Source organism: Zootoca vivipara, chromosome 10 (assembly GCF_965207765.1).
Source record: "Zootoca vivipara chromosome 10, rZooViv2.hap1.1, whole genome shotgun sequence".
NCBI classification, from domain to species: domain Eukaryota; kingdom Metazoa; phylum Chordata; class Lepidosauria; order Squamata; family Lacertidae; genus Zootoca; species Zootoca vivipara.
The window spans coordinates 46,030,192-46,044,334 of record NC_142593.1 but is presented as its reverse complement, the minus strand read 5'-3'; the positions used below and the strand labels follow the sequence as shown (position 1 = coordinate 46,044,334).

The window sequence follows — 14,143 nt, the reverse complement described above, 5'->3', positions numbered from 1 at the left end:
TTATAAACATTAAGGCACTGTTCCCTGAAAAAAATAAGTGTGTGGTGTGTGTGTGTGTGTTTGTGCGTGTGTATGCAGTACATTAATTTTTGAAAGATGGAAAATTTTGTGCAGTTAAAACTTTAGCACAACTTCAGACTTTGTCTCCAGTCTGATTTTATAAATTAGTTCACTGAAAATGATACAGGGCAGTAGAAACATTGCATTTGGGTGTTTCTGTTTAATACTGTACTTGAATGATAAATGATGATATTTTATGGTAAAGCATTCCTGTATTACTTTTGGTCAAGTAACCTACAAAATGAGATTAGTATTGATGAACCATAGTATGATGTAAGCTTGTGTGATAACTTGTTGAATTCTTAGTTCATCACACTTCATGGTGTGTTTCACATATTTTGAAAGCTTTTTTGGGTGCAGGGAGGGCATGATGCAATGTGAAACTACTTCTATTCGGAAACAAGATGCTGCAGTGGGGCCTTTTCAGGTTCTAAGGGAAATAGCTCCACATTGCATTTACTTTGAGAATGCATCACTGTAGCCCTATACTGTTGATGGTAAGCCAGAGCTGTTTCATTCCCCTGGATGTGAGAGAAATAGACCTAGAGTATCCCTCCTTGTCCTCTTGTAGTACTGGGCTTCCTCCCCTACTTCCTCCAAGCTCTTAAAAAAATCTGGAGAAAGAGATGGAGGAGTGTTTTCTTCTCAATTGAGACTAAGTTTACTAAGTAATGTTTTTCTCTATAGCCCATGATTTGAACCACAAAATCTAGTAATACTTTGTTCTTAACTTTCATAGCTCGATTATACTACTGTATGATTAATGCTTTTATTTTCATATACAGTGGTACCTTGGGTTACAAACACCTTGGGTTACAAACACTTCAGGTTACAGACTCTGCTAACCCGGAAGTAGTACCTCGGGTTAAGAACTTTACCTCAGGATGAGAACAGAAATTGTGCACCATTGGTGCGGTGGCAGCAGGAGGCTCCATTAGCTAAAGTGGTACCTCAGGTTAAGAACGGTTTCAGGTTAAGAATGGACCTCCGGAAAGAATTAAGTTCGTAACCAGAGGTACCACTGTAAAATGAAGTCCTTGTTGTTGCTAATATCTGGCATGACAGACAAATTGCACTGGTAATTATCCTTGTGGCAACTTTCTAAAAAGCAAAAACATGAAGTCATTGAAAAAATTGCTCCTTTCTAATAATCCACTAATATGATCCCTAGGAGGGTGATTCTTCAGTAAGGAACACTGCATCGTTTTCCTTAAGATCACCACAGTCCGTATGTTCTCCTGCTGGAAGTGATGGAACCCCTAAAGGTAACTGTATGGCTCTTTGATACTGTTGTAGATAAGAAACCAAGATCTGTGTCAAAAGTTCAGGACAATGAAAGTTCAGGACAGAAAACTTGGTGGATTTCTAAACAAGAACATGACTATGTTAGATGAAAGGATAACTCAACAATAACTTTTGATACACCTTGAAATTTTACAGTCTTTCAACACATTGCCCATGTGGAGGGCTAAAGTGTATTTCAAGAGATAGACTGTTTCACTGTATCATAGTTTAAATCTATAGGTTTTTTTTAAAGAAAATATAAATAATATGGCAGATTTATTCTGGATATTCCTGATTGCCTTCTACATCAGAAAAAACTCCAGATTTCAGATTCATAACTGTTTATACCTTTCATAACCCTCATACTGCTTAGAGTTTTGGCCTATTAAGCAGAATGCAGCTTGCAAAGCCATCTGTTTTTTCTCCCTCCCTCCCTCTTTTTATTTTACAGTGATGGGAAGGGCCACCCTAGAGGGCCACCTGGTCAGATGCCTAAAACTTAAATGAAGCCTTTCCCAATATGTCTTTGACTACAGCTCCCATCAGCTCTAATCATCATGGTCAGTGGTTGGAGATTATGGGAGTTTTAGTCTATAACATCTGCAGGGCACCAGGTTGCGCAAGTCTGGCTTTAGTGGGTTTTGCAGGCCTGCCTCACAGAGTTGGACACTGAAAAAATAAATATCAGGATTCTTTACCTTACTTCCTGCCCTCAAAAATTGTTATTCTAGCTTGGTCAACACTAATTCCCGATAAAACTGAACACCCAAAAAGTTGAAAAAACCCAATTTCAATTAGAAGTTTCAAAAAACTAAAAACATGTACCTTTGTCAGTAGTACATGTTCACTATGTACTTTCTTCTTCATGATACCATTAATTTTTTAGTCACATTGTTGGGAAAGAAACGTTTAGACCACTTGTTGGCTTAATAGTTTAGCTGAGCTCAGATATATAGTTAGTTGCTGTACAACCTGAAGAGTTTGTAATATTCTGTTACATCTTTTGTTGAATGCAACTCCTCTTTCTTTCCTTTACATCATAAAGATATTGTATGTAGGAAATGTCTTCTATGTACATTAATGGGGTTGAATGTGTGGCAGACTGCTTTCTAATATTTTCTGAAGTTACAGAACTCTAGCACTGCCTGTCTTAAATAAAACCTTTATCTCCATTGTTGATATATAGTGCTATAATCCCCCCCCCCCAGTATTGCTGCCCTTCTATCAGTGTTAATTAATTTTTGCAGTGGTAGATAAAGCTCCCTTTATCCTTGGAAACTAAATGCATCACTAAATAAAAAGGTCACCCGTGCAATCTAGGCAAGGAGAAGGGTGTTCATAACATGAGAGTCAACACCAAGAGCACTTTTTGTTCTTCATCCTATTTATTTTCAACCTGTTTATTGACAAGATGTACATTACGAGTGCTAATAAGGGGTAGATTGAGTTGACCGTAGAGATTATTACTGGACAAAGAGGGTGGCCCCTTAGATAATACCAGTCAGATTTAGATAGTATCTAAAAAAGGAATTATTCTATGTTTATAATGTTTATGTATTTATTTATAATCTGCACTTTCATAAAATATAGCAGGGTAGATTACAATACACAAAATATGATGAAATCAATCTTAAAAACAGACATAAAGCATAATTAAACATATAAACAGATATTGGTTCAAAAAGAAAAAAATCAGCCTGCCTAAGCAGTACTGTTTTCAGAGTACTTCTGAAGGCAGGCCGGAATGGTTCTCATTGAACTGCAACACGTGTGCAGTTTTACAGGACAGGGGCTCCCACACTAAAGGTTTTGACTGCCAGTGAAGGCCAAACCTGTTGAGGCCCTCCATCTCACTGTGGAATGATGAGATGCAAAGGGCCGTTGACACAATTGCTCCCTAGTATTCTAGGGAGCTAAGGGACCCAGGTGGCGCTGTGGTTAAACCACTGAGCCTAGGGCTTGCTGATCAGAAGGTCGGCGGTTCGAATCCCTGTGATGGGGTGAGCTCCCGTTGCTTGGTCCCAGCTCCTGCCAACCTAGCAGTTCGAAAGCACGTCAAAGTGCAAGTAGATAAATAGGAACCGCTACAGCGGGAAGGTAAACGGCGTTTCCATGTGCTGCTCTGGTTCCAGAAGCGGCTTTGTCATGCTGGCCACATGACCTGGAAGCTATACGCCGGCTCCCTCGGCCAATAATGCGAGATGAGCGCGCAACCCCAGAGTCGGTCACGACTGGACCTAATGGTCAGGGGTCCCTTTACCTTTACTTTATTCTAGGGAGCTATGTGCAATAAAATAGATTAGATGACTGGAGCACTGGTGGTACAGAATGTTATTATTCTTATAAAATGCATTGGTTGCTTTTTTTACTTAGTTAACCGAAAGCGACTTACAATGTACCGTGTTTCTCATATTTTAAGACATAGCCATAAAATAAGACGTATCAGGATTTTCAAGCATTTGAGAAATATAAGCCATACCCCGAAAATAAGCCATACTGATAGGCACAGTTTGGGAGGGCGCCAAGGAAGAGTCGAGGCTAGATGCGCTGCCTCCCTTAAGACGGCCCTGAGGGTGGCCAGCCTCGCTACCACCACCACTGCTTCTACCCTGCACACTCTTTGTCCCCCTGTTGTTATTTTAGTGAGCTTAGTTTTGGCGCACCTGCCGCGTTCGGAGAGTGCAAGAGAGTTTTTCTCTCTGCCGAAGCGGGACCTCCCCCCGCTCCCTCTTCCGAAACCTCCGAGCTGGGTCCGCAGCATGGTGGTAGCGGCGGAGGCGGTGGGTGAGCCACCACCCATGCCCTCCATCCCCTTGTCAGGGGGCTGTGAAGGGAGGACGCGAAGGTGGAGGGAAGCTCCCAGTGCCGCTGCCAGGGATGTGTGGCGCCCCAGGAAAATGGCAGAGGCAGAGGCGGTGTGAATCCAAGCGATGGGGGCAGCAGCCGTGCAGCTGACAGACACACGAGCTGCGTTGCCAGCGTGCTGGGTCCTTTCTTTTCAGTGAGTGCCGGCCGGCGGCTCCCGGGCCTGAGGTTCTGCCTTGCGCCTGGGCTGCCAAGGAGCCTTGTGAGGGAGGAAAGGAGGTGAAGCCGGAGCCGCCACCACCACCTCCTCCCCCTTTGCCACCACCGCTTCTCCTCACTGCAGCGTCTCCTGGGTCCCGCACGCTGAAGCACGAGCAGTGCAAGGGGAAGCGGCGGCCTTAGTCACATAAACCTTTATAGGCCAAAACCAGCACTTCGAATTGGGCCTGGAAACTAATTGGGAGCCAGTAAAGTTGGGTCATGATTGGTTTTATGGGCTCAGATTGTCTTGCACTGGTGAGCAAATTGGTTGCTAAATTTTGCACCAGCTGCAGTTTCCAAACTGCATTCAAAGGCAGCCCCACATACAATGCATGGTAGTAGTCTAATGTAGAGGTCACCAGAGCATAGACAACAGAAGTTGGACTAAAGGTAAAGGACCCCTGGACGGTTAAGTCCAGTCAAAGGCGTTTATGGCGTGCAGCGCTTATTTCTTTTCAGCCCAAGGTAGCTGGCATTTGTCTGCTTGCACTGGTGTGCTTTCGAACTGCTATGTTGGCAGAAGCAGGGATAGAGCAACAGGAGCTCACCCCATTGCACGGATTCGAACCACCTACCATCCGATCAGCAAGCCCAAGAAGCTCAGTGGTTCAGACCACAGTGCCACCCGCTGTTGGACTATCCATGTCGAGATAGGGGAGTAACTGGACCTCCTGCTGAAACTGATGGAAGCAGCATGACCAAGACCACTTGAGCCTCAAGTGATAGTAATGGATCCAGAAGTACCGCCAAGCTATGTACCTGCTCCTTCAGAGGGAATGTAACTCTATCTAGAGCAGGCCACCTCCCATTCACCAGTCTAGGGAACCATCCACTAATGTTGCCTCAGTCTTCTCCGGTTTGAGCTTCAGTTTATTGGCTCCCATCCAGTCTATTAATGAGGCAAGACATTGGTCCAACATATCCACTGACGCAGCTGCATCAATAGGATATTGCTGATAATGTACTCAAGACTTGAGAAGACCCCACTCAGTGATTTCTTGCAGATGTTGAACAACATGGGGGATTAATCTGAATTCTGTGGAATCCCTCATTGAAGACTACATGGGACCGGATGACACTCCCCAAGCACCACCTTCTGGAAACAATCATCCAAGTAGTATTGGAACTACTACGCAGTGATGCCACCTACCCCCAACTCAGACAGCCATTCCAGAAAGATAGCGTGGTCAGTGGTATTGAAGCTGAGATTAAAGACATATAATGGGCACACAGTCTCCTTTTTCCCAACAGAAGTCAAAATACAGGATGACCAAAGCAATTTCCATCAGGATCCCTAAGTCTCAAAGGGCAGACTATCTTAATCGCTCCCCCACCCTTGCAGTGGGGATGCTGCTAGCTTCACTAGGAAGTCCAGTCTTCACTAGGAAGTGGTCTGACCATGACAACAGTCACAGAGACACCCACCCCCTGCTATTTCTAGACCACCCCTCTCCTCACTTGGAGCAAAGACAAAGTAAAGTTGCCATGGAGGCCATGAAATTGTGAGCTGCTCCAACTGCAGGCTTGGCATGGATGCTGAAATCAACCAGAATTATTGTCTGGGATTCCTACAACACTACGGCCAAGACTTGCTCAGTCAGGGCAGCTTGGTGGGTGGCGCAACAACAGCATGTCTAATGTGTCCCTAAGACCCAGAGTCAGATGCAAACCCTCTGGTCCAGCCCTGGGGCATAGAGATTTCCCGATCAGGGAGAATGAACTTTGGTGAACCACAGTAATCCCATCTGGGTTGGTGCTGCACTGAGTACACAGTGGGACAGGACTGGGAAAGATATGGCTCACCCTTCTCTCCTGCTCACACCTTATTGCGAAAAGAATTTTGTGGAGTTGGAAAATATTCAGAAAAGGGCAACCAAAATGATCAAGGGGATAGAGCAAATCCTCTATAAGGACAGGTTGCAAGATTTGGGACTTCATAGTTTACATAAAACATGACTAAGAGGTTACATGATAGAAGTTTATAAAATTATGCATGGCATTGAGAAAGTGGATAGAGGAAAGTTTTTCTCCCTGTCTCATAACACTAGACCTTGTAGACATACAAAGAAGCTGAATGCTGGAAGATTCAGGAAACGTAAAAAGAGTACTTCTTTACATATTGCACCATTAAACTAAGGAATTAACTCCCACAGGAGGCAGTGATGGCTACTATCTTGGATGGCTTTAAAAGAGGATTTGACAAGTTCAGGAGAGGGAGTCAGTAGAGCTTTCAATGGCTACCAGCTATGATGGCTATGAATACTAGTTTTTGGAAACCACAGGAGGGAATGGTGCTTTTGTGTTTGGGTCCTGCTTGTTGGTTTCCCACAGGCATCTGATTGGCCGCTGTGAGAACAGGATGCTGGACTAGATAGGTCATTTATCTGATCCAGCAGGCTCCTATATTCTTTTTTTCTTGGTAATGCACACCCTGGTCAGCACCTTTATTAACAATTAGATCGTGTGAGCATGGTCTTATTATTCATTAACCTAGAATTTAACAACACTACCACTTAGCTATTGAGCACAGTGGATGAGCACCCGACAGTGTCACGGGGCTATGGAGAGGCAGATACAAGCACCAGATGCAAGCTGTCTCCATTGTCTGCACCCTTTGTGATGCCTACCATTCCCTTCGATTCCCATTATAAAATGGTGCATGTTTATTCCATACTTTTAAAAAGCATCTTCCATTATTTTATTTGCCTCAGCTTTTTAAACTGATACTTCCTGAGAAGTGGTTGAAAAATGGAATAGTTGTGATTTGATACCAAGTTCCAGCATTAAAAGTCCAGCTATTTGACATACAATAATAGCTGGGCACTAGATGAAGAAACAGAGCCTAAATAATCAGCATTTGTCCTAACATATTTGCAGATCTTGCATGATAGGAGCCATATATGTTGATCATATTTTACAGTTGGCATTAGAAGAAGCTTAATGGGAACGGATAACCACTACTTTGCTTGTAGGTGACAATCTTTTTTCTTCAAAGGCTTGAATATTAGTTTAAATTTATATCACCCTTTTGTTGCACTGTATTAGACCAAAGGCATGCCTTAAATACCATTATTTTTAAAAATGGCAAACTAGTTCTTACCTCTAAAATATTAGAGAAGGGTGTGTGTGTATTCATTCATCCGCGCATGGTTGGCTCTTTCAACAATACAGTGGTACCTCGTGTTACGTACCTCCCCCCTTACGAATGCTGCGGGTTACGTGCTCCGCTAACCTGGAAGTAGATGCCCCTTTGCCCCGGGATGTGAGCGGAAGTCGTGCTCCGGCAGCGCAGCAGCAGCGAGAGGCACCATTAGAGAAAGCGCTCCTCATGTTACGAGTGGTTTCCTGTTACGAATGGACCTCCAGAACGCATTAAGTACATAACACGAGGTACCACTGTACTTTTCTGTCCTGTTTTAATAATTTGTTACAGGTAAGTAATTTCTATTTCAGGAATTAGATCTATTCCTGATCATTCTTGAAAAGAAGTAAAACTGTTGATGCCAACAAACCAATTTTTTGACTTAAAGAATGTTTCCATTTGTCCTGATCCAGGGAAAATTCTGAAACAGACTTCTGTATGTTTACTTTATGCAGAGGTTCATCCTGGCTCACTCAAACTGGCTGAATGAGTTTTTATACACACATTGGGATGTGGATGTTCACTGAGGCACCACTTGTTATGCATGACTAGTTTTCTGTGGATAGAGCTGGAACCAGGGCCTTTAGCCCTTTTTAAGGAAAGTTTGAATTGCTTAACCAGTATATGAAGACTGATAGCAAACTTTAAATGCTTATTGATTTTGTTTCAACCCTAGAGTGGCATTAAGTTTATGATACGCTACCTTGTAAATTAGATCTTTATAGTATCTGTTATGGTGCATGTATGATGCAGAGATAATCCATTCTCTAGCTCCATATGATTGTCAAGTGTATTTAAACCATTATGCCTTGAATTGGAGGCAAGGTTGACTAGATTGATAATCTCCATAAGGTTTGTATTCTGCAAATCTGCTGATCTTCTAGAATTTCTAGTCTGGTAGAAACCATTCTGCCTCAGAAAAAGTTGTTAGGGACGGAATAAGAAAATCAACACTTTGTAGGGGTCACACTTTTTTCAAGAGTGAAGAGCAGCATCAGTCCACAAACATGTTTCCTGGGGTCTTGCCTTCATGTTATACTCACACTTTAAATAGAAGATGGGCCTTTTCAATGGACTTATATTTTTAATTGAAGACATTAAATATTGCCCCTAGAAGTTTCTGGCTTGCCTGAGGACCACTAATACTAAATAAATTTTGTTACACTTTACTTCCAAGTTATTCAAAAAAGTTTTTGTACTAATATAATTGAGAAGGCATTTAACTGACAATGGAATAATAACTCATTTAACTCTATGGAATAATAGTTTTGGGGTCATCTGTACTTGGACAATATACTCACTGAAACATATTGTAATAGTTTGTGTGACTAGTGGCTCCTCAATGTTAAATCAACAAAAAAAATATTATTTCATTCATTACCATGCAGAAGAAGCTGACATGTTTTGGATTCCAGCATGTTGTTACATGGGATATTCATTGTTCTATATATACAGGCCTGTGAATTAATTTCCGGATACTAGGTGAGGGCTTGAAAAGTCCCTTCCAACTGTGACCAGTCCCATCTAAAGGGGGAAAAGAAAAATGAAGGCGCCATCTGGAGTGATTTGTTTCTTCAATTAGTGGAAATATCTCATATAGTGGCAAAATTTAGACTTAGGATCCCCAAATATGTACTTTGCTGTCACACTTTTATGGATGGGGGAAACATCACAGTGAAGGTGAATTTCAACTATAGAGACTGCAGAATATTTGCTTAATAGAGGTGAAGCACCATCCTGAGACTCGCAGGATCATCTTAAGAGAAGACTTATTAGTACTTGAGTGCCTGTCAGCACAGGTTGGGGAAAAGAAGCATAACTACCAAAGTGATGTAGATTTACTACCTGACTAGTGGATCATCTATTAACACGCAAACTGCTGGAGCAGTGAGCCTTTGCAAGTTTTGGATTGTTCCTGAACCTGAAAGTTGCTGAAAGAAGCTGAGTCACCTGTTGTTGGATGTATTGAGGCTGCACATGAACATGAGGCCAGAGAAGCAATTGAAAATGTCCCTGCTCATGGGAGAGTGCTTGGCTAAGGATAAATCACTATAGATGCTATCAGGCAGATCATGCTGCCTAGTGAAATATCTGGAAAAGGGGGCTCTTGCATCTCTGTAAAGTATACTTATAAGTTTGAGTTGATGCCTGGTCATCAACACAATCCAAATTTCTGCAAGCCCCACCTACAATCATCTGCAAAAGCATTCTTCAGAAGACAAGACTGTTTATAACCATCCTAAATTCAGCAAAATTCTCTACTAGTAACTTAAATAATAAATATTGCAACATCTCAGAGTTAGATGGGACCTAACTGAGTCAAATAGCCCAACTCCCTTTCTGGTAAAAGATAGCTGTATGTAAAGCATCCTTATGTGATGCTTATCACTGAAAAAAATAATAGAGGAATTCTTCAATCTTCCTGTGCAGCTTTTAAAATTGCTGGATTTATTGTATCTCAAAGTAGCAGAGCAGTAAGGATCCCTAATAAAAAAAAGCTAATTGCTTTCTGAGAATGAGTTCATATAAGTACTTTGAGTGCTGTTATATTAAATAGTGTGTGTTTATTTGATCTAACTGTGCAGCCTTCTCAGATGTACAGTGGACACTTGGGTTGCAAATGTGATCTGTGCGGGAGGCACGTCCGCAACCCGCAGCGCCCACAAGCCGCTTCTGCACATGCGCAGGTCGCGATTTGGTGCTTCTGCGCATGCGCAAAGAACGATTTAGTGCTTCTGCGCATGTGCGCCGAAACCTGGAAGTAACTCGTTCCGGTACTTCCAGGTTCGGCGGGGAGCTCAACCCGAAAAGACACAACCTGAAGCAGCTGTAACCTGAGGTATGAGTGTACTTAAAAACAGACACCCTAAGATGTAGAGCAAAATTTAAAATGTGTTTGGTGATTCCTGAAGTTCAGCACTAGTTGGTAATCCCTGTGACACTTTTTCCTGGGGTTGCAAGCCCTTTTTGCAGCTACTGTACAGTGCTGTCCTAGAGAAGTAAATGCTTTCTTTGGAATGTAGAGTTTGGGGCATTACATATTACTCACTATTAATAGATTGTGTCTCATGCAGAAACATGCTATCAAGGCTCACAAATTTACAAGCTGGAAAATGGAGAAATGGCAATAAATACCTGCAAAAATGCAAAGGGAAAGAAGATGAATAAAGCACACACAGAGAGGCGGAGATCCATGTCTTTAATGTGGACTCTATTAAACATTATTGCATTACTTATATAAACCTGAAGACTTAAGTAATTTGAGTTTGAATATGACTTCTGTTAGATACTTCACATAATGTGATCTATCTGCTACTGTGTTAAAGCATTCAGTTGCTGACAGTACCATGAACTACTACAAATTCTCTATCACTATGCTTCACTAGCTGAAAATACAGCAGTGGCATACAATTTAACCACCCTTTTCTACCTCTGTACTTAAGTAGAGGAAGAACCTTATATGAGGAAATTGTTGTGGATGTTAAACTTCGTGTGTTACCTCAGACACTTTTTAGATAGCACAGGAGGGAAGTGGGTAGTGTGTCAGTGCAAATGAATGCTTTTAATTAGTGATAGGATGTAATCGCAAATGGACTCTACCAACATCTTTCACATACCTGGGCAATCTTAACATTTTTTTGTGGGGGGGGGGTAGTTAACAAACAATAACAGTAGGCAACATGGCAAAAGCAATACTTTCAGCTGTTTGTAAGTAGAAAATGTATTGGTATGTAAAAATTACGCCAGACTTATGTGAGAGGCCTGTGCCAGTTGCTGAAAGAGGCAAAACCATCTAATCTATTAGTCATTTTCCTTTCTCAGATCCTTAAGAGTAGGGAACTCCCATGACGCTGCATGTGTGTATGGATGTGTGTTAGTTGCAGTCCAATCTGCCTGTCTACAGCTCATTATTTTGGGCTTTCATCACTGGACTCTAGTGAGAAGCTAGCTGTCTTTAAACTGTTCTCCCCCCCATTGGCCTTGGATGCTTTTTGATTAACTGCATTCTTTAATAGTTGAAGCCCTCCCCCACTTGAGCACAGTCCCAAAATGGTTTCCACCTCTTGGTACCTCTCATTTTAGATGTGGTTTGCTAAATTGCTAGGAGTTACAGGCATCTTTTACTGCAGATATTATTGGACGGTTATAGTGAATATTACAGGCCTCAATATTCCTCTAAAATGAGTTTTTGCCATTTTGTAAGTGCAAATATCTGTACAAGTACAAACTACTAATAAAGGCTATTTTTGTGTGCTTTCATAGAAATGTGAACCAACATAACTGTTCAGTTTTTCTGAATTATTATTCTAGGATCAAGACCACCTTTAATACTTCAGTCTCAGCCTCCACCTTATTCATCACCTAGAGATGTTCCCCCAGACATATTATTAGATTCTCCTGAAAGAAAGCAAAAGAAACAAAAGAAAATGAAGTTAGGCAAGGATGAAAAAGACCAGACTGAAAAAGCTGCAATGTATGATATCATTAGCTCTCCATCTAAGGACTCTACTAAACTTACGTTAAGACTTACTCGTGTAAGATCTTCAGATATGGACCAGCAGGATGATATGCTTTCTGGTTTGGAAAACAGTAACGTGTCAGAAGGGGACATTTCCTTTAATGTGCAGTATCCAGGACAGACTTCTAAAACACCAGTTACTCCACAGGATATTAATCGCCCATTAAATGCTGCTCAGTGTTTGCCGCAGCATGAACAAACAGCATTCCTTCAGGCACAACAAGTGCCTGTTTTACAACCGAACACTTCAGTTTCTGCAAAACAACCTCAAAATCCTTTGGTACAGACGCATCAACAGGTTTCACAACATGGAACTATCACGCCATATGATGAAGTAGAATTGGATGCATTGGCTGAAATTGAACGGATAGAACGGGAATCAGCTATTGAAAGGGAACGGTTTTCAAAAGAAGTGCAAGACAAAGGTAAAAATGTTGCGTATGTGCTGTATTTATATTTAATCAAATTTCCTATCCCCTAGAAGTCCTTGAAAATAAACCATAATCTCCATATAAATTCACATTCTTAGTACTAAGTTGGTGATTAGTGATGTCTAAATATTTAGAGAACAAACTTGTAGTGTGATAAATCTCTCTTAAACCAAAAAGGAATACAATTTAGGTTGTAATCTTGTGTATACTCATTTGGAGATAAGTGCTACTGAACTCAATTGGATCAACATAGGATAGGGCTGTTTACTGTAACTTGCATTTCTCTTCTCAAGAGTAGAGCAAGGGATAAGGGAAAAGCTTTGTAATTGATGATAGCCACTTTTTGCAGCATTCATCCTGTAATGCATTTGTTAAGGTGGGCAGACTTGCAGCTTGCAGGATCTGGTTTTTGTGTGTGTATATTTGCCAGAGCCAGTTACAATATACTGGTGGTGAATCTAGCTAGAAAAAATGTGACTGGAACTGGACACTATTGCAGTGACCTTCCTTTATCAGTAGACATTTACATCTGAACTGCACACCAGAGACTTAACATCACACAAAGATCTTGTTACAGTGATTGCATTTAGTATATTGTTTTTCTAAACATAATCCAATGCTTATCAATTCTCCCTTGTGCTCCCCCCTCATTTCCTCAAGTGATGAGAAATAAGAAGAAAAGAAGGGAGGGAGAGAATGGAACTAATATCAATCCTGTGCTTGTTTAACCACAAATAAAACTAGTACCGGTAACATCTTGCATTATCAAAATAACAGACTTGCGGACCTATTCTACTTGTAAAACTAAATTCATTTTAGGAGATACACCCAATGTATATATAGTCAGAAATGTCGCCAAGATATGAGTGATTGAAAGCCATACTAGAACTAGGTTGAACAATTTCATAAAAGTAAGATAGCAGATCACCAGAGTACATCGCCATCAGACCTGGAGAGAAATTATTTGCATGTTTACTTAGAAATGTAACTTTGTGTTCAGTTGAGTTTAGTTTCAAGTAAGCGTGCAATTTTTTTCCAGATTTTTTGTTAGTAGATAGAGTGGGAGTGATATTTAGAGGGGGAGTGGGATTTTTTGAGGAAGGAAGTGGAAGAGTAGGAAGAGAAGAAGAAAGTATGAAATAGGCAGCTCCTATGTTGGCACAAGTTTAGCTCTGTCACCAAGAGGGTAGAACTACATGCACTTGGGGCAAGTCATTGGCGGGGAGGAGGGTGTAAAGAGAGGAAACACTCAAGTTCCATCACAATTAAGGCTGCAGGCACAGTTCTCCAACTTCTCCAGACTAGTGCAAGGCAAACTTGCTCCTTGCAAGGGGTAGAAGATAATGGAGGCAAAAGAGAGGGAAAACAGCTGTGGCTCCTGCATATGGATTCTGATTTCTGTTCTATGAATGGATGCTTAACATGCTTGGGAATGAGAGGGGAATATGATCAAATAGTTGCTCTCACCTCAGAATTTTGCTAGTTGGTACCCCAAGCAATTTTTTGTCTCCATCTGGGCTGCTAACTTTGACTCATCAGAAGCAACTTAGTTACTCTTATTCTGGCCTTTTGAACAGGTGCAGATCTGCAGTTAGGGTAAAAATGCTGCTGGACATGTGCACAAAGCAGCAATAAAAGAAA

The 14,143-nt window shown here is 41.5% G+C and overlaps 1 protein-coding gene across 3 annotated transcripts in view; it reads left to right on the top strand.

Annotated features, from left to right (window-relative positions):
- NIPBL (NIPBL cohesin loading factor) overlaps positions 1–14,143 on the top strand; it is a 136,425-nt gene that overhangs the window by 68,764 nt on the left and 53,518 nt on the right. For 2 of the 3 annotated variants that reach the window (XM_035100720.3, XM_035100721.3), the window contains exons 8-9: positions 1,232–1,325; positions 11,864–12,496. In XM_035100720.3, the coding sequence (XP_034956611.1) occupies positions 1,232–1,325; positions 11,864–12,496 (727 nt within the window). The remainder of the gene's footprint in view (positions 1–1,231; positions 1,326–11,863; positions 12,497–14,143) is intronic. The other variant, XM_035100722.3, reaches the window with a different exon arrangement.